The sequence below is a fragment of the Abramis brama genome (genome assembly GCF_963993115.1).
Source record: "Abramis brama genome assembly, chromosome: 2".
NCBI classification, from domain to species: domain Eukaryota; kingdom Metazoa; phylum Chordata; class Actinopteri; order Cypriniformes; family Leuciscidae; genus Abramis; species Abramis brama.
Genome location: NC_139964.1, coordinates 22,629,611 through 22,656,908, shown reverse-complemented (window position 1 = coordinate 22,656,908; position 27,298 = coordinate 22,629,611). Strand labels below are relative to the sequence as shown.

General features: G+C 38.9%; 2 protein-coding genes across 3 annotated transcripts in view; both read right to left on the bottom strand.

The window, feature by feature from the left end:
* Positions 1 to 1,449: 1,449 nt before the first annotated feature.
* On the bottom strand, positions 1,450 to 17,591 carry LOC311077367 (transitional endoplasmic reticulum ATPase). Of its 2 annotated transcripts, XM_084105782.1 has the most exons (20): positions 17,379 to 17,591; positions 16,396 to 16,507; positions 13,602 to 13,774; positions 13,285 to 13,427; positions 11,815 to 11,945; positions 11,600 to 11,731; positions 11,416 to 11,518; positions 10,082 to 10,215; positions 9,876 to 10,011; positions 8,819 to 8,931; positions 7,635 to 7,799; positions 6,755 to 6,877; positions 5,727 to 5,874; positions 5,566 to 5,630; positions 4,506 to 4,684; positions 4,306 to 4,435; positions 4,076 to 4,234; positions 2,918 to 3,069; positions 2,441 to 2,560; positions 1,450 to 2,264 (listed from the first exon to the last, which is right to left on the bottom strand). In XM_084105782.1, exons 1-19 carry the CDS (start codon positions 17,399 to 17,401, stop codon positions 2,464 to 2,466), a joined length of 2,418 nt encoding a protein of 805 aa, XP_083961908.1. In that variant the 5' UTR covers positions 17,402 to 17,591; the 3' UTR covers positions 1,450 to 2,264; positions 2,441 to 2,463. The 2 variants fall into 2 exon arrangements, with proteins under 2 accessions (XP_083961908.1, XP_083961907.1); XM_084105781.1 differs by having other exon boundaries at positions 1,450 to 2,560.
* A 187-nt stretch (positions 17,592 to 17,778) lies between these two features.
* The window catches only part of samd1b (sterile alpha motif domain containing 1b), a 16,023-nt gene continuing 6,503 nt past the window's right edge, over positions 17,779 to 27,298 (bottom strand). Inside the window, exons 3-7 of the mRNA XM_084105783.1 lie at positions 26,395 to 26,480; positions 26,113 to 26,173; positions 23,016 to 23,106; positions 22,290 to 22,410; positions 17,779 to 20,075 (exon numbers count right to left, since the gene is read on the bottom strand). Of these exons, the coding sequence (XP_083961909.1) occupies positions 19,926 to 20,075; positions 22,290 to 22,410; positions 23,016 to 23,106; positions 26,113 to 26,173; positions 26,395 to 26,480 (509 nt within the window). The 3' untranslated portion in view covers positions 17,779 to 19,925. The remainder of the gene's footprint in view (positions 20,076 to 22,289; positions 22,411 to 23,015; positions 23,107 to 26,112; positions 26,174 to 26,394; positions 26,481 to 27,298) is intronic.

Below are 27,298 nucleotides of genomic sequence, written 5' to 3'. Positions count from 1 at the left end.
TAGTTTTCAGTTTATATTAACATAAAACACAATTGTCTGCCCTCTTCGATAATAAAATGGAACAAAAGCGAATCAGTAAAGTCCCCCTGTGGTGAAAATAGTTTTTTAATGTTGTTTATATGTCTATGTGGTGTTTTTCATATGTTTTAAGACAAATACTCTACACCATTGCTGAGTATTTTCTCCTTAAAACTGCAGTGAACCAAAGACAGTCTCAAAAACATGGAAATCGCTGGTGTTTCTGACGTCACAAACTACCTTGTAACCAATCAGATCAACGTGTGATCGTCAACGAGTGAATCTCTGAGCTGAGTGAGTGGAGGCGGGGCTCATTTGCATATTCATAGAACCTTACACTAAATTAGGCAAGGGTGTCAAGTTACATTCAAGCTATTTTAAGACATGAAGACATTTTTTCCAAGGACAAAAACATTTAAATAAGTCATTTTGGTGATCAAAGATTAGTTTTAAGGGATAAAATGATAGACTACAGAGGGACTTTAATAAAACGGACTTAATTTTGTTTACCTGATGAGCTGTCCATGCTTCTGCCACAGAAGTTCAAAAACTAACGGTCAGTGTCAACTCGCTCTGGTTCTCTTTATTTAATGCGATTCTTAAAAGATGGCAGACGAGTGGATCTGCTAATTTGTTTTATGGTAAGGATTTAGGCGGCAAATGTTTACTTGAGCTTAAGTTAATTGAACCTTTTAAACAAAGTTGAGATTACTGTCTCGTTTTGAAAATCTATATACATTATGGTGACATTTAAGACCCTGATCAAACACAACTGGACCAGCTAACTGAGATCTTTATAAGTCATTTTACAGACAGGTGTTGGATCAGGCTTGGATCTGAACAGGCAGATCTCCAGGAACAAGATCAGGCACCCATGAATTAGGCTAAATATGAGAAAGAGCTGGCAGGGGGGCATAATTTATTATTACTGTCAGACACACAATCACATCAACACATGTATTTAACAGCATCAACTTATCATTTAATGTGAATAATAGGCTTAAAATTCAGAGGTGTAAAGAGTACCTGAAAAGTAAAGGACCTGGAGTAAAGTAAACAGCAACAATGACCAATTCCAATTCCAAAAAGTCACCAATTCCAATACGACTCGAGTAAAAATCTTAGGCCTGGTTTCACAGACAAGGCTTAGATTAAGTCAGGATTAGGCCTTAGTTCAATTAAGACATTTAAGTAGCTTTTATAAATGTACGTGCCTTAGGAAAAAAAAACATGATGTGCATCTTGATACAAAACAATGGCACTGACATATTTTAACATGCTTTCAGTTAAAACGGCTCAAACATGCATGTCAGTCTGGGACTATTTTAAGCCTGGTCTGTGAAACCGGAGATTATGGTATCTGATTTTAACAGTTATTAAGACGGCTCAAAGCATGCCAGTGACATGTGACATGAAACATGAAAGAGTTGATTTCTGAGGAGAGCAATCACACGTTTATTCACTTAAAATAAAACTGAACACTTCAAAATTGCAATGAATCAAGATCGACACAACAGCCTCTTAAACATCTACAGACACTCGAGTCTCAGTTAAGCTCAAGTGTTCAAAAAGAGCATAAGTAAACCAATATCCTTCAAAAAGTTATCTTCAATATAATGGATAAATACACTAATGTTAAGTAAAATTAAGTAGTCAAAGCCTACTTGCACTGGACATGCCTGCATTCATGTCCTCATCTAATATATGAAACACCTGCTAATGCACTCGCACTCATGTAAAGTGGCTAAACAAGGCTAAAACGCACAAAATATACTACCTTCAATTCCCTGTAGATGGAGATATCACTTCTTTTGTAGCAGAAATAAACTGCTGCAGAAAAAGTTAGGTGCCATGCATAATTTAACAAGTAATTGCATTACTCATCACAAATGTATGTGAGTAAAGAGTACATTTACTTATTTAAAAAAGTAGAGAATAAAAGTCTTTGACTCAGTCAAACTACTAAGTAGCCAAAATTATACTCAAGTACAGTAACTAATTACATTTACACCACTGATTCAATTAAATATTTCTGCCATTCGTTTCTCGCAGAACTAAAAGAGATTATAATCCCTGTCAGAAAAAAAAGACAACGTACAGATATTGGTTGTTTCTACTATTAAAGGAACAGTTCACCCAAAAATAAAGATTCTGTCATCATTTACTCAAGTTGTTCCAAACCTGTATGAGTTTCTTTCTGCTGTCGAACACAAAAGAAGTTATTTTGAAGAATATGGGCAACCAAACTGTTGTTGGACCCCATTGACTTCCAGAATGAAAAAATATAAAAATATACTATGGAAGTCAACGGGGTCCATAAACTGTTTGGTTGCCCATATTCTTCATTTTTCTTCATTTAATAATCACAATGTGCTGATTTTCAGTCACAAGTGGGTTTCATCTCTTCTCTCAGGTGTTGGGCTGGTCGAGGAGAGTTGACCTTGATTACTGATAGAGGTCATCATCTCCATCATTTCTGAACTGACCCCCGGAGCCTTGGCCTGACCCTTGACCTCCACCTGACTGAGCCGCTGTAGGAAACCTGACGACGAGGCAAAGGATGAAAGACAGAGATTATTTACATCACAAAACGAGGTATGACATGAGCTACCTTTGATTTCAATTCAATCCACATTTATTTGTATAGCGCTTTTAAAGTCCACATTACAATTCAGAGTGATCTGTTATCAGAGGAAACTGTCTAAGTTATGCATTTCAGAAATTTACATATACAAAATCACAGATAGCAAAAAATGTATTAATTTAAACAATGTAATAATTAAGGTAGAAACAATGAGCGTATTGAAGTAATGAATACTTGTTTGTTAACAAATGATTATGACATTTAGAAACTGTAGCACTGCTGCATGTTGATTTGTGTGTTTATGTGTTTGAGTACCTGAAGTTCCCAAATCCACGGCTCTGCTGAAGAGTCTGAGCAAACATCTCGTACTTGCGTATGTCGTTATCACTAACAGACCGACGAGCAAATCTCATGGCTTCCTCAAAATGATCCTTTCTGATCTCAGGCACCGGGTCATAATCATCATCCTGGAAACAGTCATGAAGATATAATGCACAGGTATGAATCACGTTTTTGTATATCACACTCTAAACACACAACATAAAATGTGTAGTGAAAATCCAGCTTTTAAAGTTGTTTATATGTCTGTGTGGTGTTTTTAATGTGCTTTAAGACAAACCATGTGCTAATTCATAAGTCAACACCATTTCTGAGTATTTTCTCCTTAAAACTGCAGTGAACCAAAGACAGTCTCAAAAACACGGGTTGAAATCGCTGGTGTTTCTGACGTCACAAACTACCTTGTAACCAATCAGATCAACGTGTGATCGTCAACGAGCTGAGTGAGTGAGTGGAGGCGGGGCTCATTTGCATATTCATAGCAGCGCGTACATACTAAATGAGGCAAGGGTGTCGAGTTACATTCAAGATATTTTAAGGCATGAATAATTCACGGAAAAAAACATTTAAATATGTCATTTTGGTGATCAAAGACGAGTTTTAAGGGATAGCATTATTGACTACAGGGGATATTAATTAAGAGACGTCAGACACAAGGGATTAGTCAGAATGGTCATTAGTTTGACATTTGATTAGTGAGGTTGACTAGTTTATGTATGTTTTTGTTTTTAGCAATAGTTGCTAACATAACTTGAGTAAGGAAAAAAAAATTCCTAAACTGTTTGTCAAGATTATTTTAATACAATATTTAAAATTAGTAATAAAATCTGACATCAGTGTTGCTTCTTCATCTTAAATTACTCACAAAAACGACGAGTAAACAAACAACAATATTCTTTTAACTAACAACAAATATTTCCATTCCAACAGTCGCCACATTCATTGTGTGTGTTCTTCTTTATACATGTGTGCTTTTCATTGAGTTTAGCTTTGTTGTTGGCCAAGACCAGCTTATAAAACAGTCAGCTGTCCTTTAGGAAACCAGGACTTTACCGCTCTCTCTAAATCCGTGTTCAGCACACACACACACACGCGGCTGGAGACAGTGTTTTTCTCACACACACACACACTCACCATAGCAGTGTCTTTCCGCTCCTGGCGCTGTCTCTCCGCACGGATCTCTGCCTCGATGGCTTCTCTGATGGCCAGCTTACAGGCTCTCTGGCAGATCTCAGTCAGGTCCGCTCCCGAGAAGCCCTCCGTTATCCGGGACAGATACGCCAGGTCCACGTCCTGAGGAACACACCGTTAGAGGGGGGCTTCATGTGGAGATGTGTGTGTGTGTGTGTGAGTGTGAGAATGACCTTAGCCACCGGGGACTTGCGGAGGTTTGCGCGTAGGATGGCGGAGCGAGAGCCCATGTCAGGGAGAGGGATGTAAATCAGCTGATCCAAGCGGCCGGGTCTCAGGATTGCAGGATCTATGATGTCAGGCCTGTAAGAGCAACAGACGGGATTTGACTCCTTTCCTCACTTGATCCACTTCTCAAGTTGTTGTTTTTTACCTGTTGGTGGCGCCGATGATAAAGACGTTCTTCTTGTCGCTCATCCCGTCCATTTCGGTCAGGATCTGGTTGATGACCCGGTCAGCCGCTCCCCCTGCGTCTCCAGCTCCCCCCCCTCGGGATTTGGCGATGGAGTCCAGCTCGTCGAAGAACAGAATACACGGGGCCGCCTGCCGGGCCTGTTACCACGGCAACACAAGCAGCATGTGACACAGTTTGAGTGAGAATGCAGTCTCTAAATTCTAAACGGAGTTCAGAACGCTTCGAGTGGAACATTAAGGTAACCGGTTAAAGCACGTTTGGCCACACTGTAGTTATAGTGTGAAGAATAATGTGTCTGGATATCACTCAAAACTTTTTTTATTGAATTAACATGCTGTAAACGAGTGAGTTAGTACATTATATACATTACTTTTCAAAAGTTTGGGGTCAATTTAAGATTTTTAGTTTTTTTTAAAAAAAAAGCAAGGAGGCATTAAATTAATCCAAAGTGACAGTAAAGACATTTATAATGTTACAAAATTATTACTATATTTTATACTATATTACTATTATTACTATGAATTAAACTTATTATATTTCAAATAAATGCTTCTTTTGAACTTTCTATTCAAAGAATCTTGAAAAAAACACTTCCACGCTTTCCAGACTTCACAACACAACCATTTCAACACTGATAATAATCAGAAATGTTTCTTGATCATCAAATCATCATATTAGAATGATTTCTGAAGGATCATGTGACACTGAAGACTGGAGTAATGATGCTGAAAATTCAGCTTTGATCACAGAAATTAATTACATTTTTAAAATATAATCAAATAGAAAACATTTTAAATTGTAATCATATTTCACAATATTACCATTTAGCGACAGCCTGGTTGGTAATGAGACTCTTCTTTTAAAAACAAACATTATTACTGACCACAAACTTTTCAACGACAGTGTATGTAGTCAGTTCTTCTCTTGGAGAATCACAAGTGGTCACGGAAAAGAGGAAACACATTTGAGAACCATGATGATGTTAAAACCACATGTAAAACAGCAGGAGTTTGTTCACCTTATCAAACACATCTCTGACGTTTGCCTCTGATTCACCAAACCACATGGTGAGCAGTTCTGGGCCTGCAATCAGTGCAAAGTATGGAACAGATTACACACACACACACACTCATCCTATGCTTTTTTAACTTCACTCTTCTCTCTCACACACACACGTACCTTTAATGGACACAAAGTTAGCCTGGCACTCGTTGGCAATGGCTTTAGCTAGTAGGGTTTTGCCACAACCAGGTGGACCGTAGAATAAAACCCCTCGGGATGGAGTCATTCCAAACTTCAGGAATTTATCAGGATACTCCACAGGATACTTTACAGAGAGAGAGAGAGAGAGAGAGAGAGAGAGAGAGGAGAGAGAGAGAGAGAGAGAGAGAGAGAGAGAGAGAGAGAGAGAGAGAGAGAGAGAGAGAGAGAGAGAGAGAGAGAGAGAGAGAGAGAGAGAGAGAGAGAGAGAGAGAGAGAGAGAGAGAGAGAGAGATTGTGAATGGCCACTTCACATAAAATGAACACTTGCCAAACGCCAAATGAGTAAAAATCGGTGTCGGTGAGTATGTGAAACGGTGTCAATGGCCAGTAACATTTTTATGAATTCTAATACTGAAAAATTGTGAGAACATGAACGTGAACAAAAGTAAACAACGCTCGGGTGCTGCATCATGATGGAAGTTCAAGCCTTGCCAATTTAAATATTTAAGCTTAAGATGATGGGAACTCAATTCATTACTTGCTTTGATGGAGTTTTCTGTGTGTAAACATCAGAAGCGCCTGCCCAGAAATACACGTCTCAGCTAGCCAATACTTAATTGAGCGCTTTTTCATATCTTACTGTTAAACAGACATATTCAAACCAAATTATGTCAAAATGGCAGTCTTAGCAAGTGAGTCAACGAAAGTAAACAGTTGAGAAACAAAATGCATGTGTAACAGTATATTGGATCCGTGCATTCGCTTCTGCTGCTGTCTGTATTTTTAATGTTAATCAAACAACAAAAGACAAAAGACAAAGCACAATCAAAGCACAAGCACTCATTGCTGAATTGACTGAATAACTTTTGGAACTTTAATAAGGATTCATATATGTCTCATGACTGGTTACACACACACACACCCAGTACATTTTCTTAAGCCATTGGCAGGTGTGGCCCTGCCTGTTAGTATGTGTGTGTATTGTGTGTGTGTTTGTGGTTTACCTGCACGAGCTCCTGTAACTCTCGCTTCACCTCATCGAGTCCTCCGATGTCCTCCCAGTTCACCTGAGGAACCTCCACTAAAGTCTCTCTCAGCGCAGACGGGTTACTCTGACTGAGAGCCCACTGGAAGAGACAACAGATGCTACTCACTAATGAGATCTCTCCAATGTATCAACTGTTGCCGGTAGACAAAAAGAACAATAAATGTAAAGCAAATGAAAGCTTTTGCTTAAGACACATGATTTATTATGAGGGAAAAGACCCCAGTAATCTCAAACGATGAGTTCCAAAAGAGATAAATAAGTGTATTTACAACTTTATCTTTTCGAAGTTTGGAGTATGACAATAAACGCAGAAAAAAAATGGTTGTAATATTTTTTTTTTACAACATTAAACCCACGGTACATCTACGAAGTGGCATGACAATTGAAATAAATGTGAGATGGGAGGAAAAATAGTTTAAATGCTTCTGCGTTGGCTTGCAGAACTATTGCTTTCCCCCAGAGAAGCTTTTCATTTGCTCGTAAAAGCACTGAAATATAGTTTTTCCTTCCATCTCATATTATTTTCATCACAAAAGTTTTGTGAGAGAATGGAAAAGCATTGAAATACAAATCATCCTCCCATCCGTTTTTTTTTTTTACCATCACCATGTCCCTTTAGTGGCTTCCTCCTACATCTCTCCCTCAAGTAAATTCATACATTTTTCTAATTTTGTCTGTTTTTATTTCTCCCAACGAATTTAAGCAGAAACATCTGATAAAAATTGATAATTAAATGCATCATCAAGATCTCTGTCATGTCTGTGGATCAATGAAAGAGCAACATCTGAGTAAGAGACTGGTCGTCTGGCTCCGAGTGTGTGAGCGCTGAAGCTGACCTTGAAGTCATCCATGGTGACGGCCAGTGAGTTGAGGAGTTCTGCATCGATACTGTCGTCCTCCAGGTCGATTAAGGTCATCTTTTTGCGGATGGCCTGCAGCGCTGCCTCTGAACACAGAGCGGCCATATCTGCTCCCACATGCCCGTGTGTTTCAGACGCAATCTGTCACACACAGAGACAGACATGAATTACACCAGGGGTTCATCGTTCCTCCCCGCTCTGCACAGTGTGTATGTCTCTCTTATCTAACACCTGATTCAGATCATGATCTCGCGCCATGAACTCGGGTGCGTCCCGATTGACAGGGTCCCTATGCAGTGTTCACTAATCCCTAAACACGGGATATCCATTGAAGTTCACTTAAAGTCCCCCTGTGGTCAATCATTTATCCCTTAAAACTCATCTTTGATCACCAAAATAACATATTTAAAAGTCAAGCATTAAAGTAGCTTGAATGTAATTCGACACCCTTGCCTCATTTAGTATACGCGCTTCTATGAATATGCAAATGAGCCCCGCCTCCACTCACTCACTCAGCTCAGAGATCCACTCGTTGACGATCACACTATGATCTGATTGGTTACAAGGTAGTTTGTGACATCAGAAACACCAGAGATTTCAAAGCGTGTTTTTGAGACTGTCTTTGGTTCACTGCAGTTTTAAGGAGAAAATACTCAGAAATGGTGTTGACTTATGAATTAGCACATGGTTTGTCTTAAAGCATATTAAAAACACCACATACACATATAAACAACATTAAAAGCTGGATTTTCACTACAGGGAGACTTTCACAAACTCCCTTAACTCAAGTCGCGCACATTAGAGGAGTTTAAGGGGCCATAATATGCTTCTGTAAATAAATCTAATATAAATGACCATGCTTTCATTTAATATACATGTGTATATTTCGTTATATTAAACATTTATTTTTGTCTTATTCAACCCGTAGTCATCACTGACTTGTAACTGTCGTGTCTCACACACTTTACTCGCGCGGACAGCCACATAAACACACCTGTTTCGGATTAGATACTTAAGATGGTGGAATACCCTAGGCAGTGCACTAACGGTTGAATGTAACACACCCCTCAACTGAGCATGACTGATAAGAGAGGCAGAGCGGGGAGGTGAAGGACTGGGAAAACCCCTGAATTAGACCTCCATCACTCTCTGGTTCTCACCCGCTCCAGGTCCACATCTTCCCATAGTTTCATGTTCTTGGTGTGAATCTGTAATATCTCCAGCCTGCCGGTGGAATCAGGGATGCCAATGTCAATCTCTCGATCAAAACGACCTGCAGTGAGGAGACAAATCAGCACTTACAGCTGACCTTTCTTTAGACAGTGCGTTTGGGCCAATCGGGGTTTAAATTTAACACCCGCAAACCCGCCAAATACAGGTAAAACTCACAGGCCAATGTGGCGTGTTTCTTTATTATGTTTACTCACTTTGCTGGGGAAGTTCGTTTAAACCAAATCTGCGCAGATTTAGAGCATATACTGAACTCGTGAGTCACCGTGATATATTAAATACAGCGTATTGCGCAGAATCTGCTCATATCTGGCTTACTTGAACACACACGAAACTACGCAGCAAATAACGGCGCGCTTGTTCACTTGCACTGAAGCAAAAGCGTAGATTAAAAAACATTTGGTTAACAGAAAAGACTGTTATTTTCCAACATCCTACTTTTTTATGTTCTTTGTACTGAATTGATCTGTCCATCTAAAACACATTTTTGGTGAAAAGGATGAGGGTGAAAGAGGAAGGGAGGAGATGCTGGATGACAGGATTTTGTTTGAATAATAATAATAAAAATACCAATATATATATATATATATATATATTTATATTTATATTTATATTTATATTTATATTTATATATATATATATATATATATATAAAATAAAATTTGGATTTCATACATTAATTTCTATGTATTCCAAGCTTTGACAATATTGTATTATTTACAGTCGTGCCAATAAATCAATTTTGAATTGAATCAAATGAATATTCATACATATAAGAAAATATATAAATATATAAGAAAAATGAGAGAGAAAAAAGAAATAAACTGAATTAATCTGGTTTATTTCTCTTTTTTTTTTCTTTTTTTTTGGCTAGTAGAAGTTCTGAATGGCCGGTAACTTAAAAATGTTGTAGCCAAATATAGTAGCAAAAACGTAGTAGCCTAGCCAGCATGAATGTCTATTATATGTGCATGTGTGTGTTCGCACCGAAGCGGCGTAGAGCGGGATCCACACTGTTGGGTCTGTTGGTGGCCGCCATCACCACCACATGAACGCGCTGCTTCAGGCCGTCCATCAGCGTGAGCAGCTGAGACACGATCCTGCGCTCCACCTCGCCGTGAGTCTGCACACATCAGCCATTACACCTCTGACACACAGCACACCATCACACACACACACACGCCTCTCCTCACCTTCTCTCGCTTCGGAGCGATCGCATCCAGCTCATCGATGAAGATGATCGCAGGCGCGTTCTTCTCCGCCTCCTCGAAAGCTTTTCTCAGGTTGCTCTCAGACTCCCCTGCGAGTTTGCTCATGATTTCAGGACCTGGGGAACATTATTCATAACATTATATATGTCTCTATATATGTATATGATGCAGGAGTAAATATATCTGCAATACATTACACATGCACTACTATATCTGATCACATATACATCTATATATTATGAAGTGTATTACTGAATATAAAATTACATATATTATGATATATTTTAGTAAATATATTCTCACATATTTTTCAATATATGAAAAGCGGCAATTCCTTATGTATTATTCAATATATTGTAATATATTAATACAATGTATTTTCAAACATACTGTAAAACCATTTAATATACTGATCTTTCATATATGGGTTAAATCCCTGGAAAATGGAAATACATCATCAAAATGTTATTGATACAATATTTGGCTCTACTTGTTTTGTCCACAAAATCATTTGTCACAAGGATCAAGGTAAATACATTCCTGTCATGATAACTCTGAGTGTTTGATATGACAATGTTAACTCTTTCCCTGCCAGTGTTTTCTTTAAATATTGAATATTTTGTTTTTCTGAACATGCAATATATCAAAAGAAAGAACACTGGCCTCTTCTTTTAAACGAAGAAAAAGTTTAATTCTATCTTCATGCATTCTTTTTTGTAAAGGCGTTTTGTAAAAAAAAAATCAACATTTCAAACAAAAAGCTGATAAAATCTTTTTATTTTATTTTATAAGACGACAACATATGCATAAGCAATGCTTTTATCGAAAAAAATCAGCTTTTTGTTCAAAATGTTGTTGTTTTTTATGAAACGCCCAAATTCAAGTGTTGAAAAAAAAAGAATGCATGAAGCTAGAATAATTTTGTTGTTGTTTAAAAGATTAGGCTAGTGTTCTTTCTTTTGATATTTTGCATGTTCAGATATTCATACAACAAAATATTCAGGGTCCACAAAAGTTTTGTGAAAATTATCAAAAATGCTGGCGGTGGCTGGCAACTAAAAAAAAAAAAAAGTTGTTCAAAATGTTGCTTTTTTATTTATTTATGAAACGCCCACATTCAAGTGTGTTGAATAAAAGACTGCATGAAGCTAGAATAAAACTTTTTGTTGTTTAAAAGTAGAGGCTCTGTTCTTTCTTCTGATATATTGCACGTTCAGATATTCATGCAACAAAATATTGTCCAAGTTTTGTTCTCATCCAATGATGTCAGTGCAGTCAGTTTGATGCGTTCTCAGTGCCAGAGTGTGTGTTTGTACCGTTGATGAGAAAGAAGAAAGCTCCCGTCTCATTGGCTACAGCTCGAGCCACCAGTGTTTTCCCCGTCCCGGGAGGACCGTACAGCAGGATCCCCCTCGGAGGCTGAGGAACCACAGCGAGGGATGTTCTTTATTTAGAAACGGACATGATGTCTAGATGAGTGTTATATAGTGTGATTCTTGCCTTCACTCCGATGGCTTTGAACAGGCCCGGGTGTCTGAGAGGAAGCTCCACCATCTCTTTAATCTGGGCCAGCTGTTTCCGACAGCCCCCGATGTCATCGTACCCGATGTCATTCAGACTCTCCTCCTCATCCTGACACCGGCGACATATCACATGATCACGTGGTGTAGCGCTACAATGGAGAAGCCGTACAGGTGTGGTGACCTCACACTCACCTCTCGTTTGATTGGTTCTCCCTCGCAGTGGACGATGGTATCCGGGGCAACGATGCAGTGAGGGGCGGGGTCTGTCTCCACCACTTTAAACTCCACTGCTCTCATGCCTCCTCTCACCAGGAAGATATCGCCTGCAGAAAGAGTCAAATACACTAAATCATGTTCAGTTCTGGTGCATAATGGGAAATGTTGTGTAGACCAGCGGGTGTGCAGTAATCTAGTCCATATCTGTTGCATTGTTGTTATTGTTAACAAAAATAAAACTATTACAAAAAAATTATTAATTGAAATAAAGCTGTAGTAAAAATTATTTATTTATTTATTTTTTAAAAAAACAAGAAAACCCTTAAAGGAAAAAAACAAAAATGAAAAAGGTTTACCTGGAGGCTAATCAAAATAAAATAAGTTGAAGTTATAAAACTGAAATAAAAATCAATTAAAAATAAATAGAAATATTTTTTTAAAAATGGCATAATAATCTGTTGCATTGTTATTGTTAACAGAACTGAAAGTATTGAAAATCATGTTTTATTAATTTAAATAAAGCTGTAGTAGAATAAACTATAAATATCAGATGAAAACCCTTAAAGAAAAAAAAAAAAAAAAACTGAGAAAGGTTTTCTTGTCAGCTAATCAAAATAAAATAAGCTGAAGTAATAAAACTGAAATAAAAATTAATTAATAAGAAATTAATAGAAATATTTTTTTAAATGCATAAAATTTCAAACTAAAATTGAAAATTAAAAATTATATTATAAAATAAAAGCCAAAGTATTAATAAATACTAGAATAGTATAAAAATATTAGTAACATAATAACTGGCCAATAATTTGAGATTATTAGTGTCACATTGTGGGTTTTGTTTCTTGTTCCTTGTTCTTGTCTGTCGTGTGTTCCCTTGTCTGTTGTGTCATGTTGTCATTGGTTGATTGTTTAATTGTCCACAGGTGTCCCTTGTCTTGTCATTAGTCTTGTGTGTATTTAAGCCTTCGTTTGCCCTGTGTCTTTGTGGAGTATTGAATATTTCCTGTTATTCTGTAAGTTTGCTCTTGTTTTGAGTGCCATGCCTCGTCATGTCTTTGTTTTTTTTGGTTTGATCACGGTTTGGAATAAATTTCATTTGGGTTCTCACTACTACTTGCCTTCAGTGGACTTCATTCGTTACAATTAGCAGTGATTAAAAGTTTGATTGAAGTTCCTCAATAAATCGGCAGTGATGGATGCGATGAATTATGTGTCTTTCCAAACCTTTCTGGTAATTAAGCGTGCAAAATAATGATGTTGCAAACATTTTACAAAACCCTGGCTTATCGTCTAATCCTTTCCTAAACCTGCTTCTTATCTAAACCCCAGCTGTTCAAATGTCAATCTAAAGCTCAAAGCAGATTCAGAACAAACACTCATTATCAAACCTGAACCCAGAACTGACTGAGTGTGTGTGTGTGTGTGTGTGTGTGTGTGTGTGTGTACCTTTGTGGACCGGTCGGTAGGCCTCCAGAAAATACGGCTTCAGGAAAACATCGAACAGGTTTCCCGTCAGCCCCTCGATAGTGTCGTCAATGGGAAGAACGTGGATGCGCTTCCCATATTTCACATCTGGACAGGCGTGGATGCTACACACACACACACACACACATACACACACACACACACACACACACACACACGTGTGAGTACCACAGTAGATTTGGCTTGAACACTGAGAAACAGTTTGAAATGAATGTGTGTAATGGTGTTGCTGGGAAAGGCAGGGGCAGCAGTAAAGCCTGATGTCATCATGATGTCACCTGATGACATCACCGAGACGCACGCGCAGGTTGTTGCGCGTGACCCTGTTCATGCGCACGCGCTCATTGCCACACGTCTCGTCAGTGAGAACAATGCAGACCGTCTGTCTCCGTTTCCGACCGCGCAGCACCACGGTGTCTCCACGAAACATCTGCAGCTCCTCCATCTTAACCTGTCACACACACACACACACACACACACACACACACACACACACACAATTACAAATAAACAGGGCTTGACATTAACACCCACCAGTTGGATTTTACGCAGTCACTCCTACTAGCCACTTTGGTGGGTTGAATTTTAGAAATAATATACTTTTTCAATTGTTTTCTTTTAAAAAGGCAATGTAGTGTTGTCACAAATATAGATTTCTCGATACACATCTGAAACGCTACTTTACTCATATTCGCCAATACTCATTTTCCGCAGATCAGACACATGATACCAGCTGCTCTTTCTCTCTCATCTCTCCGACAGCGAGTCAGCATTTATCTACTGTTGTGCGACACACAAACTCCCTCTCCTCTCACTCGCTTCATTTGCTCTGGATGAATACTGTTGTTGTACAGGACTTGAATTTTGGCATGGGATTGTGCATATTGCACAGAATTTTGCTCTCACACCCAAAGTGCGGCACATAAAGCCTCCTCTCAGCACTAAACTGAGTTATTTTTCGCTGCTTATTGCGATTAAACAGTCAAAAACACACAAAATAATGTCATAATGGCAGTCTTGTTTTAGGTGAATGTAAACAGTTGAGAAAGAAACACGTGTGTATCAGTATAATGGATCCGTGCGTCAGGTCTTAAAGTGACAGCAGCCTAATTATGAGATGGAATTAAAAATATCTATTTGGATACAAAAATCACAGAGTTAAGAAGGCGCATCTCTGTAAACCTAAACAAGAGGGAGGTCTGGCAACCCCCAGACTGTCGTCTTTATTACTGGGCTTCTCACATCAGACACATTTCAGTGTGGTTGGATGATCTTAGTGTTCCTCCAGATTGGCTCCAAATAATTTGTGATCAGAGTTATCCTTACAATCCGAGAGCGGTGAATCTCTCTCCTGTGACTCTGAATCATTCCATCTTTAATAGTAATATCATAATTGGGAATATATACGTCGGATCTGGAAACATTTCAAGATAAAGTCCCTTTCATTTCTAACTCCTATGACTAAGAATCCATCATTTACGCCATCGAGATTAGATGGGACCTTTACGCAATAGGAAGGATTGGGTATACGTACTATAGGAGATCTTTTCTTTGATGGGTTTCTGGCATCCTTTAGTGAACTGCAACAGACATTTAAACTTCCACAGAGTTTTATATGTGTGCTCATACACCTTCATTGGACACTACATCACCCTCAATTATTGATAAATGTCTTGATCAGTGTAAAGGAAGTATAAAGGCATTATCGATTATATTTAACTTGCTGCAATCCTTTAATTCTCCCTCTACAAGATTTCTTAAGGAGGACTGGGAGAAAGAAAAGGAAACTAGGCAGAAGAGTTTAAAAGATATTAATGAACATCATATCAGTTCCAGACACTGCCTTAATCATTTAAGGTCATTCACAGACTGTGTTACTCAAGGAAGAAGTGTTTCGCCTCTTTGTGACAAATGTAGTTCAGTAGATGCTGATTTGTCCCATAGTTTTGTTTTTTGCTCCAAGATGCGTGCTTTCAGAAACTTTTAGGGTGCAAATCATCATTTTGGGACTTTCTGAACACATGCATCCATCGTCAGGAGCACGAACTGCTTGCATCCAAGAAGTTACTCTTGTTGTTCTGGAAGAAAAAGGAGGCTCCAGCTCTTCTGCCAAGTTTAAGTGTGAGCACTTAACCTCATAAAAATAAAAAAATTCTTTCCTTTTCCTTTAATCCTCCCTTATCGGGCTTATGCTGAACAATGCCTGAACTTCATATTTTGAGCACTTCTTGCGTTGTTTTTGCCTCTTAACGATGACTCGCTTAATTTAGTCCTAAATTGTAAGTCACTTAGGACAAAAGCGTCTGCTAAATGACTAAATGTAAATGTGTAAATGTCCTACTGTCAAGTTGTGGCTTGGAGAGATGTCTTCTACTTTACATTCGGAACAAATTAGAGACTGTTTGAAGGGAGAATTTGAGCAGTTTGACACAATCTGGCTCCATTTTAGCTGTTATCTTGATGGAAACCAAGTGGATTAATGCATCATTTTGTTAATGTAACGTTTTAACATTCCTTCATCATACCTTTTCAAGTCAATGTAAACAGGTCGGTATGGGATGGTTTGTTTATATGTTTGTTTTTAATAATTATCATTATTAAATTTTTTGTATTATTGGTAAAGAGACACCTGTAAGATTGTAAATTCATCTTCTTCTTTTTTTTAATTGTCTTCCAATTAAACTTACTTGACAAAATATATATATATCTACTTGGCAGTTTTTCCCCATGGTATGTCAAAATTGTGGCTAGTAACTTTGAAAACCACTAGCCACAGCGACTGCTGAGCAAAACAGTTAATGTCAAGCCCTGAAAATAAAGGTTATTTACTGGCATCTATGGAAACTTTCCATTGCACAAGAGTTCACAAGAAGAAAACAATGTTATCTTATATACGAACTGTTCACTGAACGGTACTTTGGCTAATCGAAAACGGTTCTTAAAAAAAAAAAACCTTTTAACCTTATTTAAGAGTGCAGGAATATACATGTTTGGGAATCCTGTTTGAAACAATTCATCTTTGTGCTATAAAGCACTCAACCAGAAGCACACACACAACCATAGACACATTACCTGTGACAAGCACACAATACTGTTGTCCTCATTGGTGGCTTCATCCACGACCAGTCGATTCGGCCGAATCTTCTGCTTCAGAATAGCAGTGGAGTAATCCTCTGACTTTGGACTGTTCAACACACACACACACACAATCCAATTTTCCACAACATTAATAATATACAGGGAAGTACATGCGTGACTCTTTACGAAAGCCAAGTCAGCACATGCTGTTTCTCTGAATCTTTCTTCAGAATCAGCCATATTGAAAATCATGGCATATTAATATTACAGTAGACTGCACAATAATATTACACTAAACAGCACAAGAACAGTGACAATAGACTGCATAAAATGGCACTTTATACCCATCAACTTCCAGAAACTGGCAGAATTAAAGCATTTTAAACGCAAAAGTCATTTTGTGGGAAAGGTTTCAGTCAGAAAACTATATATATATATATATATATAGACACTGTATAACAAATATATGTATACTGTAAATATAACAATTATATAGTGTATATATATATATATATATATATATATATATATATATATATAAAACTGAGAAAAATGCAGTATATTGGTCCATAAGTTTCAAGCCATTTTATAACCGAGTTTTAATGAGAATGAGACATGAAAACAGTTCTTGATCGCACTAATGTGAACACACACACACACACACACACACACACACACACACTGCTGTCTGGTCTCCTGTTTCTTCATGTGACACTGGTCTGTTTTTAGAGCAAAGTTATGTCTACTGCCAAGATCAAACTACCAAAACAAACACACACACACACACACACACACACATTACTTTTCACGATCAAACCTCATGAATCAGCTGAAAAAGATCCTTATAAACACTATAACACTCAACAGCGAGCTGAAATATTTAACTAAAGATCGTGTTTTAGACGAATGTTACCTACACAGTGTAAACACACACACAAACACACTCCCGCACCCAAAGCTCAGCGTGTAACACTCACTCTGAGGCTCCGGCGGCGGGCATGGCGGAGGAAGAGAGCCTGTTCTGGGGTCGAGACGAACACAAACCAGCCTATCCTTATCCCAGAGGTCAGGAGTCCCGCTCGGGTGGGCAGTCCTCAGTTCAGTGCAGTGCTCTCGCTGACCGCAGGCTCCATGCCGACGAGATGTGTGTGTGTGTGTGTGGCACGTCTGAAACCCATCCCCTCGCGTATAAATCATATTCTGTGCACGTTACATGCACATGGACACAAAACACTGAGGAATTGTCAAACTATTTCAAAGTTTTCCTTTGTTTTTGAATGTGTTTGCCCACTTTCCCTCCCAGCTCATTCCAGACATTCCTCTCTCCTTCATCCAACAAACACACACACACACACACAGATTCATAAACACAAGTCATATGGAATGTTCTTTTTAATGCCTGTAATCGAAAAGCTTTCAGTTTTCTCATTACAAAGCGAGAAGACACACAGACACAACTGCTGTTCAGTTCAGTTCTGAGACTGAAGCTCCTCTGAAACTGAACAGTGAAGTGTTAACGTTGGAAAAGAGCGCAATGAAGAAACACTTGGATATTCAATGACTTGCACAACGATTGGACACTCGCAGCATCTACATTCATCAAGGCGGGCGCCGGTCTAATGTTCACTTGTTTGGCTGACGGTACACATATGTAATAATAATCCTGATGACATTTACAATCGGGTCCCAGCCTGAACCGTTTTACTTCTATGCTGGCAAACCCTTGAATATTAGATCTCAGCGGCTGTAGCTTCTCGTCCATATGTGTTTATTACACTCGCTAAAACCGGAGGATATTTCTAATATCGTTAAGGGTTTGTTGACATTCTACTTCATTATTAAGAGTTCATCATGGAGGCTTGATCAACATTGCAATGAGTTCCAGCTTTGTGTGTGGTCTTAAAGGGACAGTACACCCACAAATAAAGATCCTGTCATCATTTACTCAAGTTGTTCCAAACCTGTATGAGTTTCTGTCGAACACAAAAGAAGATATTTTGAAGAGTAACTAAACAGTTTTTTCTTCATACTATGGAAGTCAATGGCTAGCATCAACTGTTTGGTTGCCCATATTCTTCCAAATATCTTCTTTTGTGTCCAACAGAAGAAAGAAACTCATACAGGTTTGAAACAACTTTTGGGTGTACTGTCCCTTTAAGAGCAACATTAGACCATAAACCTCTGCGCATTTCAGGCATAAACGTCATAAAAACGAAGATACTATTTTGTAAACAAACATACAAAGAAATAAATAAAATGACAGTTTGAGGAACTCATTCAGCGTCGAGTGACAGAACCAGTAACAGTCCCGTTTCCACGTGTGATGGTCCATCCGGATACGTGCAATTAAGTGTAACGATGCAAAAGTCACTGGAGCTAATGTAATCCCGTTTCCACATCCAAGTCAGTTTGTTAAATGGACCCTTCCATTATTATTTGATTGTTTTACACAAGTTGAGTTCTCAGTTCCCACAATATTTAACAACAGTGATATCTGATGGGCTGAGATATACTTTACAGACTGTGCAGTTCAAGAGCTGCATGGCTTCGGACACATTCTGCAACTGCTGGTGAAGGAATATCTTCATTGCTTCGCAACTTGGACTTCACCTCAAAAATGATTGATATTTACATTTAAGTTAAGCGCAGTCATCATCAATGGTGATATTCCACAATGATACGGCCGGCGAATCCCAGGTTAAAGGAGTCAAAGTCACTTGCAGGCTTTAAAGGGAAATCCTCTGTGAGATGCGTCCACTTGATCGTGTGATAAACGCACATGACGATGCAAGAGCGCCGGATGGAACATTGGATGTTCTAAGTTCCGTTTTAGAACGTCAGGGAAAAAGAACGCAGTCCATCGCTGAAGGAAGACGAGGGAATCCGTGTCATTGCTAAAGAGTTATTAACTCAAGAACAAACATCCAGTCAGAATTGATGTCTCTCAAACTGTAACCAGACAGTGTTTTTTTTTTTTTATTACATTGGAGGAAATTTTTAACAAAAAGTGAATGTGCGCTATGGAAAACATCCAGCCTCTGTTTGGTTTCAGTGGCAATATTGAAACCAGTGAGGACACTGAGAAAAGATGTTCTGCCCTCTAGTGGACTGAAGAAGATCTGCAGAAAAAACTCCACTTGATGGAATGAATTCAGGGTCAAAGGTCATGAACACTGGTCTCCATCGGAGCTGAATTAACTCCACAGAGCCAAAAAAATGGCTTTTCAAAAAAAAAATGGGTGATGCTTCTTAAAAAAGAAACTCTTTTTAATCGTCTTTGTCCCAAAATCTCTCCATGCTTCATTTTCTGTTTAGTTTCAACGGCAGTTTGAAAAAAAAAAAAGATATACATTTGTATGTGTGACTACGCGTGTGAGGGAAGCGAGAAATGTTTCCTGTTCGGGACGTCCTGAACATGTTTATGAACACGTGAGTTCTGGGACTAGTATTGTTTGGTAAAAGTACATGCGAGTTGCTTTGTCCTGTACAATCGCTTCATATGTGTGTGTGTGTGTGTGTGTGTATCAGCAGAAACCTTGGTCTTCTTGGAAGTGTGTCCTCTGCAGGACCTTGACGTGTCTCTCGTAGATCTTGAGGGCGGGGCCGAGTCTGATTGACAGGCCCGTCAGCACATCATTCCTCTGCATCAGAAGAAGGGACTTCCCATCAATCTCCTGTCAGAAACACACATTCAGTCTTTAACGGGTGTAACGATACACTCGTGTCTCCATTCCATACAGATACTAGCGCAATATTTTACGCCAAAATAAAGGAGGAAGGTTTTTTATTATTATTATTATTAAAAATTGCATTCCCCAATTGCATAATTCAACTCTGAATCAGCATGCAGCAATGCTACAGTTTCTAAATGTCAATCATTTGTTAACAAATTCATTACTTCAATACGCTCATTGTTTCTACCTTAATGATTACATTGTTTAAATTAATAAATTTTTAGCTATCTGTGATTTTGTATATGTAAATTTCTGAAATGCATAACTTAGAGTTTCCTCTGATAACAGATCACTCTGGATTGTAATGTGGACTTGTGTATTTTCTGTAAAGCTGCTTTGAAACGATGTGTATTGTGAAAAGCGCTATACAAATAAATGTGAATTGAATTTAATTATTCTACATTATATTCAACATTATATATAGTAGTTTAATGTAGTACTGTCAGTGAAACATTCGCTGGATCTCTTCACAGAGAATATGAGAATAAAGCATCTAAAACGTTTTGAATGATCATATTATGCGCTTTAGATGATCAATGCAATCAATCTCAGTTCTAATGGCAGGAACGCATGTCGTAAGGCCTGTTCAGGACGCTGTTCCTCATGTGGACGTCTGTAAACATTAATGTGCATGATGAAACTGTGATTTATGATGATCCTATGAACCCGGGAACTCGTGGTCAGTCGCATGATTGTCTGCTGTCAATAAAATGTCATATGCTTGGAATAATAACAATAAATTCATTTTTAACTTGACAATAGTAAAATAATGTCCCATTTATTATTTAATTGTTTAAATCTCCCGTTTAAAAATAGTAAGCTGGACACGCTATATTTGAAATGTGTTTTTTTTTTGTCTTGCATTTTATCTCAAAATGATGGATGTCTTTTTAAAAATATGGAAATTAGTGGAAATAAGTTTTTTTAATTTACATGAGGTAAACATAAAGCTGGTTGGTTATTATTTTTAATGTATACAATTGTATATAGCTAATACATATTTTAAAATTTAATTGCATATATTTCTGCCAAAATAACGGCCCATTTCAAATGTTTACGTGCTTTTTTTCCCTTTCTCCTTTTTGTTCCTAAAGTGAAAATCCAGCTTTTAATGTTGTTTATATGTCTGTGTGGTGTTTTTAATGTGCTTTAAGACAAACCATGTGCTAATTCATAAGTCGACAGCATTTCTGAGTATTTTCTCCTTAAAACTGCAGTGAACCAAAGACCGTCTCAAAAACACGCTTTGAAATCGCTGGTGTTTCTGACGTCACAAACTACCTTGTAACCAATCAGATCAAAGTGTGATCGTCAACGAGTGGATCTCTGAGCTGAGTGAGTGAGTGGAGGCGGGGCTCATTTGCATATTCATAGAAGTGCGTATAATACGTTTGCGGTGTACAATACGGTGCTCGGCAGTGGATTAAACAGTGAATTTTAAACTGATCTCGGAGATGTGGATTCGGACGGCAATTACATCACCACACGACCTTGGTGTTCGTCAAAAAGCAGTGGGTAATTTGGCCGGGGATTTTTACTCGTGTGGAGGGAGAAAAACACTGACATTCTGGATTCAGACAGCAATAAAATCACAGACTAACTTCGACCCCATGAGAAACAATTACGGATAGGGCTCAAATGACTATCCTCAAACTGTAAATGGTTAGTTCACCCATGATTGTAAATTCTGCATTTACTCATGTTGTTTTCACACGTCACGAAAACGTTTTAACATCCGTGTTTACTACAGTGCGAGCGTCGTTGTGAATCACATAAAGCCACCGTGTTTCCTCAGAAGACTTGGATTTGGATTGGTTATTTTTATGATGCCTTTATGACATTTCTTGGATATTTGAAGTTTTAGAGGAATGGCCTTTAATGGATGGACAGAAATATCTCAGGTTTCATAAAATACAGTTGGAAAAATAATCTTACAGGTTTTGAAAAGACATGAGGGTGAGAATTGCGAATTTTGGGTGAATTATACCTTATAAATACAGTAAACTGAGTCTTGGATAAAACTAGCTCTACATTGCAAATCATACCGTTTACATCAATTAAACATATCGTCGCATTTGTGTATCTCGATATAACGATGTATCGTTACAAGAGACGTATGAGTGAGCGCTTAAAGGTTAATGTGGTTGAGCGCACCTGCGTCCTGAAGGCGTGCGCCTGCTCCGGAAACCCGGCGGCCGTGAAGTAACTCGCCACGTCTGCAACGCTCCAGTCCACCGGGCTCAAGCCACCGGCCTCCAGCTTCACAAAACCAGCTCTGAGACACACACACACAACAACACATTCATATTAACACATCAATATCATGCACAGGGAACATGAGATTCATATAAACACATGGGTAACACTTTACAATAAGGTTCATCATTAGTTAACATTAGTTAACATGAACTGAGAATGAACTGCACATGTACAGCGTTTATTAATCTTAGTTAATATTAGTTTCAACGTTTACTAATACATTATTAAAATCAAAAGTTGTATTTGTTAACATTAGTTAATGCTCTGTGAATTAACATCAACAAACAATGAACAGCTGTAGTTTTATTAACTGACATTAACAAAGATTAATAAATACAGTAACACATGTATTACTCATTGTTAGTTCGTTAGTTAATACATTAACTAATGTTAATTAATGAACCTCATAGTAAAGCGTTATCACCACATGTCTGCTGAAGAGAACTGAATATCATAACTCAATGATAACATTATGATTCACTTCTGGCGATCCTGTTGGAAGGTCAGTTGGTGTTTTACAGAGACTCTTCTTCTTCTTCTTCTTCTTCTTCTTCCCCCAAACAAAGGCTTTCCTCTACACTCTTCCCTCACTGTGTCTCAGTGTTTCTGTGTGACACTCACATTCCTTCATTCATCCCTCGTTCTTCAGCGGCTCCTGGTGAGGCGGAGGGAGTCAGCAGACACGACGACACTCCCACGTCCAGCTTAAAGCCTGAACAACACACACACACACACAGATGTAGGAAACCACAATACACACACAATAACAACACATAAACACACACACAGCTGTGTAAAACGAAAATACACACAGAATAACACACACACACACACACACACACACAAATGCACAAAGAACAGCACAACACACAACTATTTGGAAGAAAAAAAATGCACACAGAATAAAAACACACAACTGTATGAAAACAGAACAGTACCACATAAAACAACACTAACAAACAATTATATGAAAGAAAAACAGAATAATAACAATTTTAAAAGTTTGGGGTTGATACTTTTTTTAAGTCTCTTAAGACAGTAAAATCAGTAATATTGTGAAAGTTTTCAATGTAATTTATTCCTGTGATCAAAGCTGAATTTCAGCATCATTCCTCCAGTCTTCAGTGTCACATGATCCTTCAGAAATCACTCTAATATGCCGAAACACTTCTGATTATTATCAGTGTTGAAAACAGTTGTGCTGCTGCTTCATATTTTTGTGGAAACCATGATACATTTTAATGATGCTTTTCTTTCTTTCTAAGCATTTATTTGAAATATTGTCACCTTCCTAAAATAATTGCCTAAGTCATTTTTTGACAAAAATGATTTTTTTGCACAAGTCATCTCCTCATGATGCTGGCCACCTCTGGTAAAATCCCCACATCCTCAGTTGAACAGATCATGCAGTTCTACCCCTGTAGTGTAATGGCCTATGTCAAGAGTGTGACTTAGGCCGTTTTATTTGGCCTAAGTCAAAAGATTTTACAAGCAATTTTAAAAGGCAATTTTACAAGCTTTTCAAGATGGGAGCTGCATCAAGAAGAACGAACCTCTGAAGTTATTTTGTTTTCTGAGAAACCTGAAAAATGACTTAGGCAATTATTTTAGGAAGGTGACGATATGACTCTTTCATAACATTACCACTTTCAGCAATTAATGCATCCTTGCTCAATAAAAGTATTAATTTATATTATAAAATGTACATGTAAAAACCAAAGCACACAAAATAACTACATAAAAGATAGAATAACGACACACAACTATATTAAAAAAACAAACACAACAGAACAACAAAATACACACAGTTATATATCAATAAACACTCAAACATGCAGTGACATTAACTGGCACAAAGATATTAACACACACACAGGCCCTGTTTACCCCTGGTATTAAAGGTGCTCTAAGCGACGTCACACGTTTTTTAGGCCAAAACATTTTTTGTCACATCCAGCAAACATCTCTTCACTATCCGCTAGCTGCCTGTTCCCTGAACACACTGTAAGAAACACACGGCCTCTGTAGACACCACAGGCTCCACAAACGGCAACAAAAACAAACTGGCCCAGCCAGTAACCGACAAGAATGATTTGGGGGTGGGGGTTGGGGGGTTAGTGCGCATGCCCATGCACATGTTGTCTGAAAACCCAGACAACTTCCGGCAAATTTAGATTTGCTCTGCAAGTAGTCTGGCAAAGAGCCCATTCAAGCCCATTTCTAATCCGTCCAAATCGCGGCACCAATCAGAAACGTTGAGGCGGGCTTTACACGATGACGATCGCTCTGATTGGTTTTAGGTCTATCCAATTGCGCCTAGAGGCATTTGAGCGACGTCCGTTGGTGAAGCGCACCAACTTTTAAATGCATTATTATATTCAAATTGCAAACACATGAGGACCGTCTCCATGAAAGACCCACTGGCAGATGAACGTGCTACAACATTTCTCTCTGAAACGGAAGGAAATTAAATTAGATTTAATAGAGGATTTTAACTGTGACACGATGATTGACAGGGCAGTTTATGTGACAGGATGCACGCGACAGATCCGTCCGATAAAGATGACGAAGTAGTATGTCCCAAAGCTTGCCTACTTTTTTGCTACACATTCAAAAGTAAATACTTTTTCTTCACAAAAAGAGTACATACTTTTATGGCGTAGTGTAACTTAGGTGCATATGGCTTTACACGATGACGATCGCTCTGATTGGTTTTAGGTCTATCCAATTGAGGCATTGCGGCATTTGAGCGACGTCCGTTGGTGACGCCCCTTTGGAAATTAGTTATTAATGAAGCTTTGCCAGACCATAACTCAGTTACTACTGAGAATGGTCTGGTTTTAACCAGGCTAGAGAGAAGCATGAAGAGGGAAGTTAGCAAGAGGAGAGATGTCCTAGACAACGACAACAACTAACGTTACAATTATATTCTCTTGAATTTTGATATGGCCGACACTCGACCAAAGAGACGACGTTTCAATGAACAAATAGCAAAGAAGAGGGAAAAGGAGAAGGAACACGCAAATTTACATCGGAAACGTTCATGACTGTTTCAGGAAGCACGGGAGGGAGGGGGAGGGGCTGGGATGAGGAGGAGGGAGGGTCGAGCTAGCCTCCGTTTTGTTTGACAACACTTTGAACGTCAACAAGAAGTTTAGCGTAAACACTTTCGTAGCGTAAAAACGCTTGTGGTCGAGTGTGTTCAAACAGACACTAATGCGCGGACATTATGGGAAACGCGCTAGCTAGACGGGATTTGCTGTAAACTATCGGCTGGAGACTCAAGTTTGGGTTGAAGATGAAAAACGTACCAAACACAACGTTCTCTCCACATTCCTGATTTCTAACACACACTCGCAGCGTTCGGCGTGATCATCGGCTGTCGGAGCAGAAACTAAAGCTGATGCTCACCGTGTGTTTTTCCGTCGTCTCCCGTCGGGTTCATATGTAAATTGCGTGAGTTTTTTCCGCCCACAGACCCTCCCCTCGAAGAAATCAGGACAGAAATGGTTGAAAGTGGACAAAAGAGACGGATTAAAACACCAGGTGTGAACGGGAATGTGTCTCCCTCGTCTACTAGTGCTCCGATCGACCGAAACACATCTTAATACCAGGAGCAAACAGGGACAAACACACACACACAATATACAGGACACACAAAGACACACGAGCACCAGAAGATATGAATAAACTCAATCAGAAATACCGCAAAACTCACAGTTTCTTATAGGCATGGATGATGGAGCCTTTACCGTCTCTGCCATCACTATCAGCTGATCCTAATGTGAAAGAGGGAGAACAGTAGAGAGGGATGAACTCAGTAAGACTATATTAAACAACTAGCATGTAATCTCTGTGGGAGTAATGTTTCCAAACACGCATCAGGACTAACAGAGCCACAGTGCTGTTACTCGACAACATCGGCTTACATTAAACGAAGAGAGAAGAACAGAACAAACTCTTGCCGGTTTCAAGAGAGCGTTGTACATCTAGTCATTACCTCCATGCTGGGATGATGAAGCTGATCGGCCGTTTCTGTGTGTTTCTCAGTGCCAGCAGACTCAGGCTCAACACACACTGCTTGCTCTGAAAGTGTGTGTGAGAGAGAGAGGGGGGGGGGGGGGGGGGAGAGAGGGGGAGAGGGGGGGGGAGAGGGGGAGAGTGAGAGAGAGAGAGAGAGAGAGAAAGAGAGAGAGAGAGAGAGAGGGAGAGATTGCTATCATGCTAATGCTATCATTGTTATGGTTATGACACAAGATTTCAAACTGAGATAAACACATTTCTCACACATCTGCGGAAAGCCTAATCATGACTGTCTATATCTGGATTCATTCACAGATTCCTAAACACCTACAAATCTCACATCACACACACACACACACACACACACACACACAGACAGACAGACAGACACACCTCACACCTCACACATACACACACACACACAGACAGACAGACACACCTCACACATACACACACACATACACACACACACACACACAGACAGACACACCTCACACACACACACACACACACACACACACACACACGCACGCACACAGACAGACCAACAGACAGACAGACAGACACACACACACCTCACACACACACACACACACAGACACAGAGACAGACAGACACACAGACAGACCGACAGACAGACACACACACCTCACACACACACACACACACACACACACACACACACAAGAAGAGTTCTGCACTGATTCCAGCACTGGGCAGAGCATGGTTTGGTAAACTGGTGTTATTAGAGGCTGTGGGACCAGGGCTGGACATTAACACCCGCACTCAGTTTTAGATATAATACACACATTTTTCAACTGTAGTCTTTTAAAAAGGCGTCTGAAAAAATAAACTGAGTGCAATTGATACTGAAACATGTC

Coding starts and splice junctions, on each gene's coding strand:
- LOC311077367 (XM_084105781.1), bottom strand. CDS start 17,401: ATGCCCGCCGCCGGAGCCTCAGA. Junction 16,508..17,378: donor CCCGCCGCCGGAGCCTCAGA/GTGAGTGTTACA, acceptor TGTGTTGAACAG/TCCAAAGTCAGAGGATTACT. Junction 6,878..7,634: donor TCACCATGGATGACTTCAAG/GTCAGCTTCAGC, acceptor TGTCTCTTCCAG/TGGGCTCTCAGTCAGAGTAA.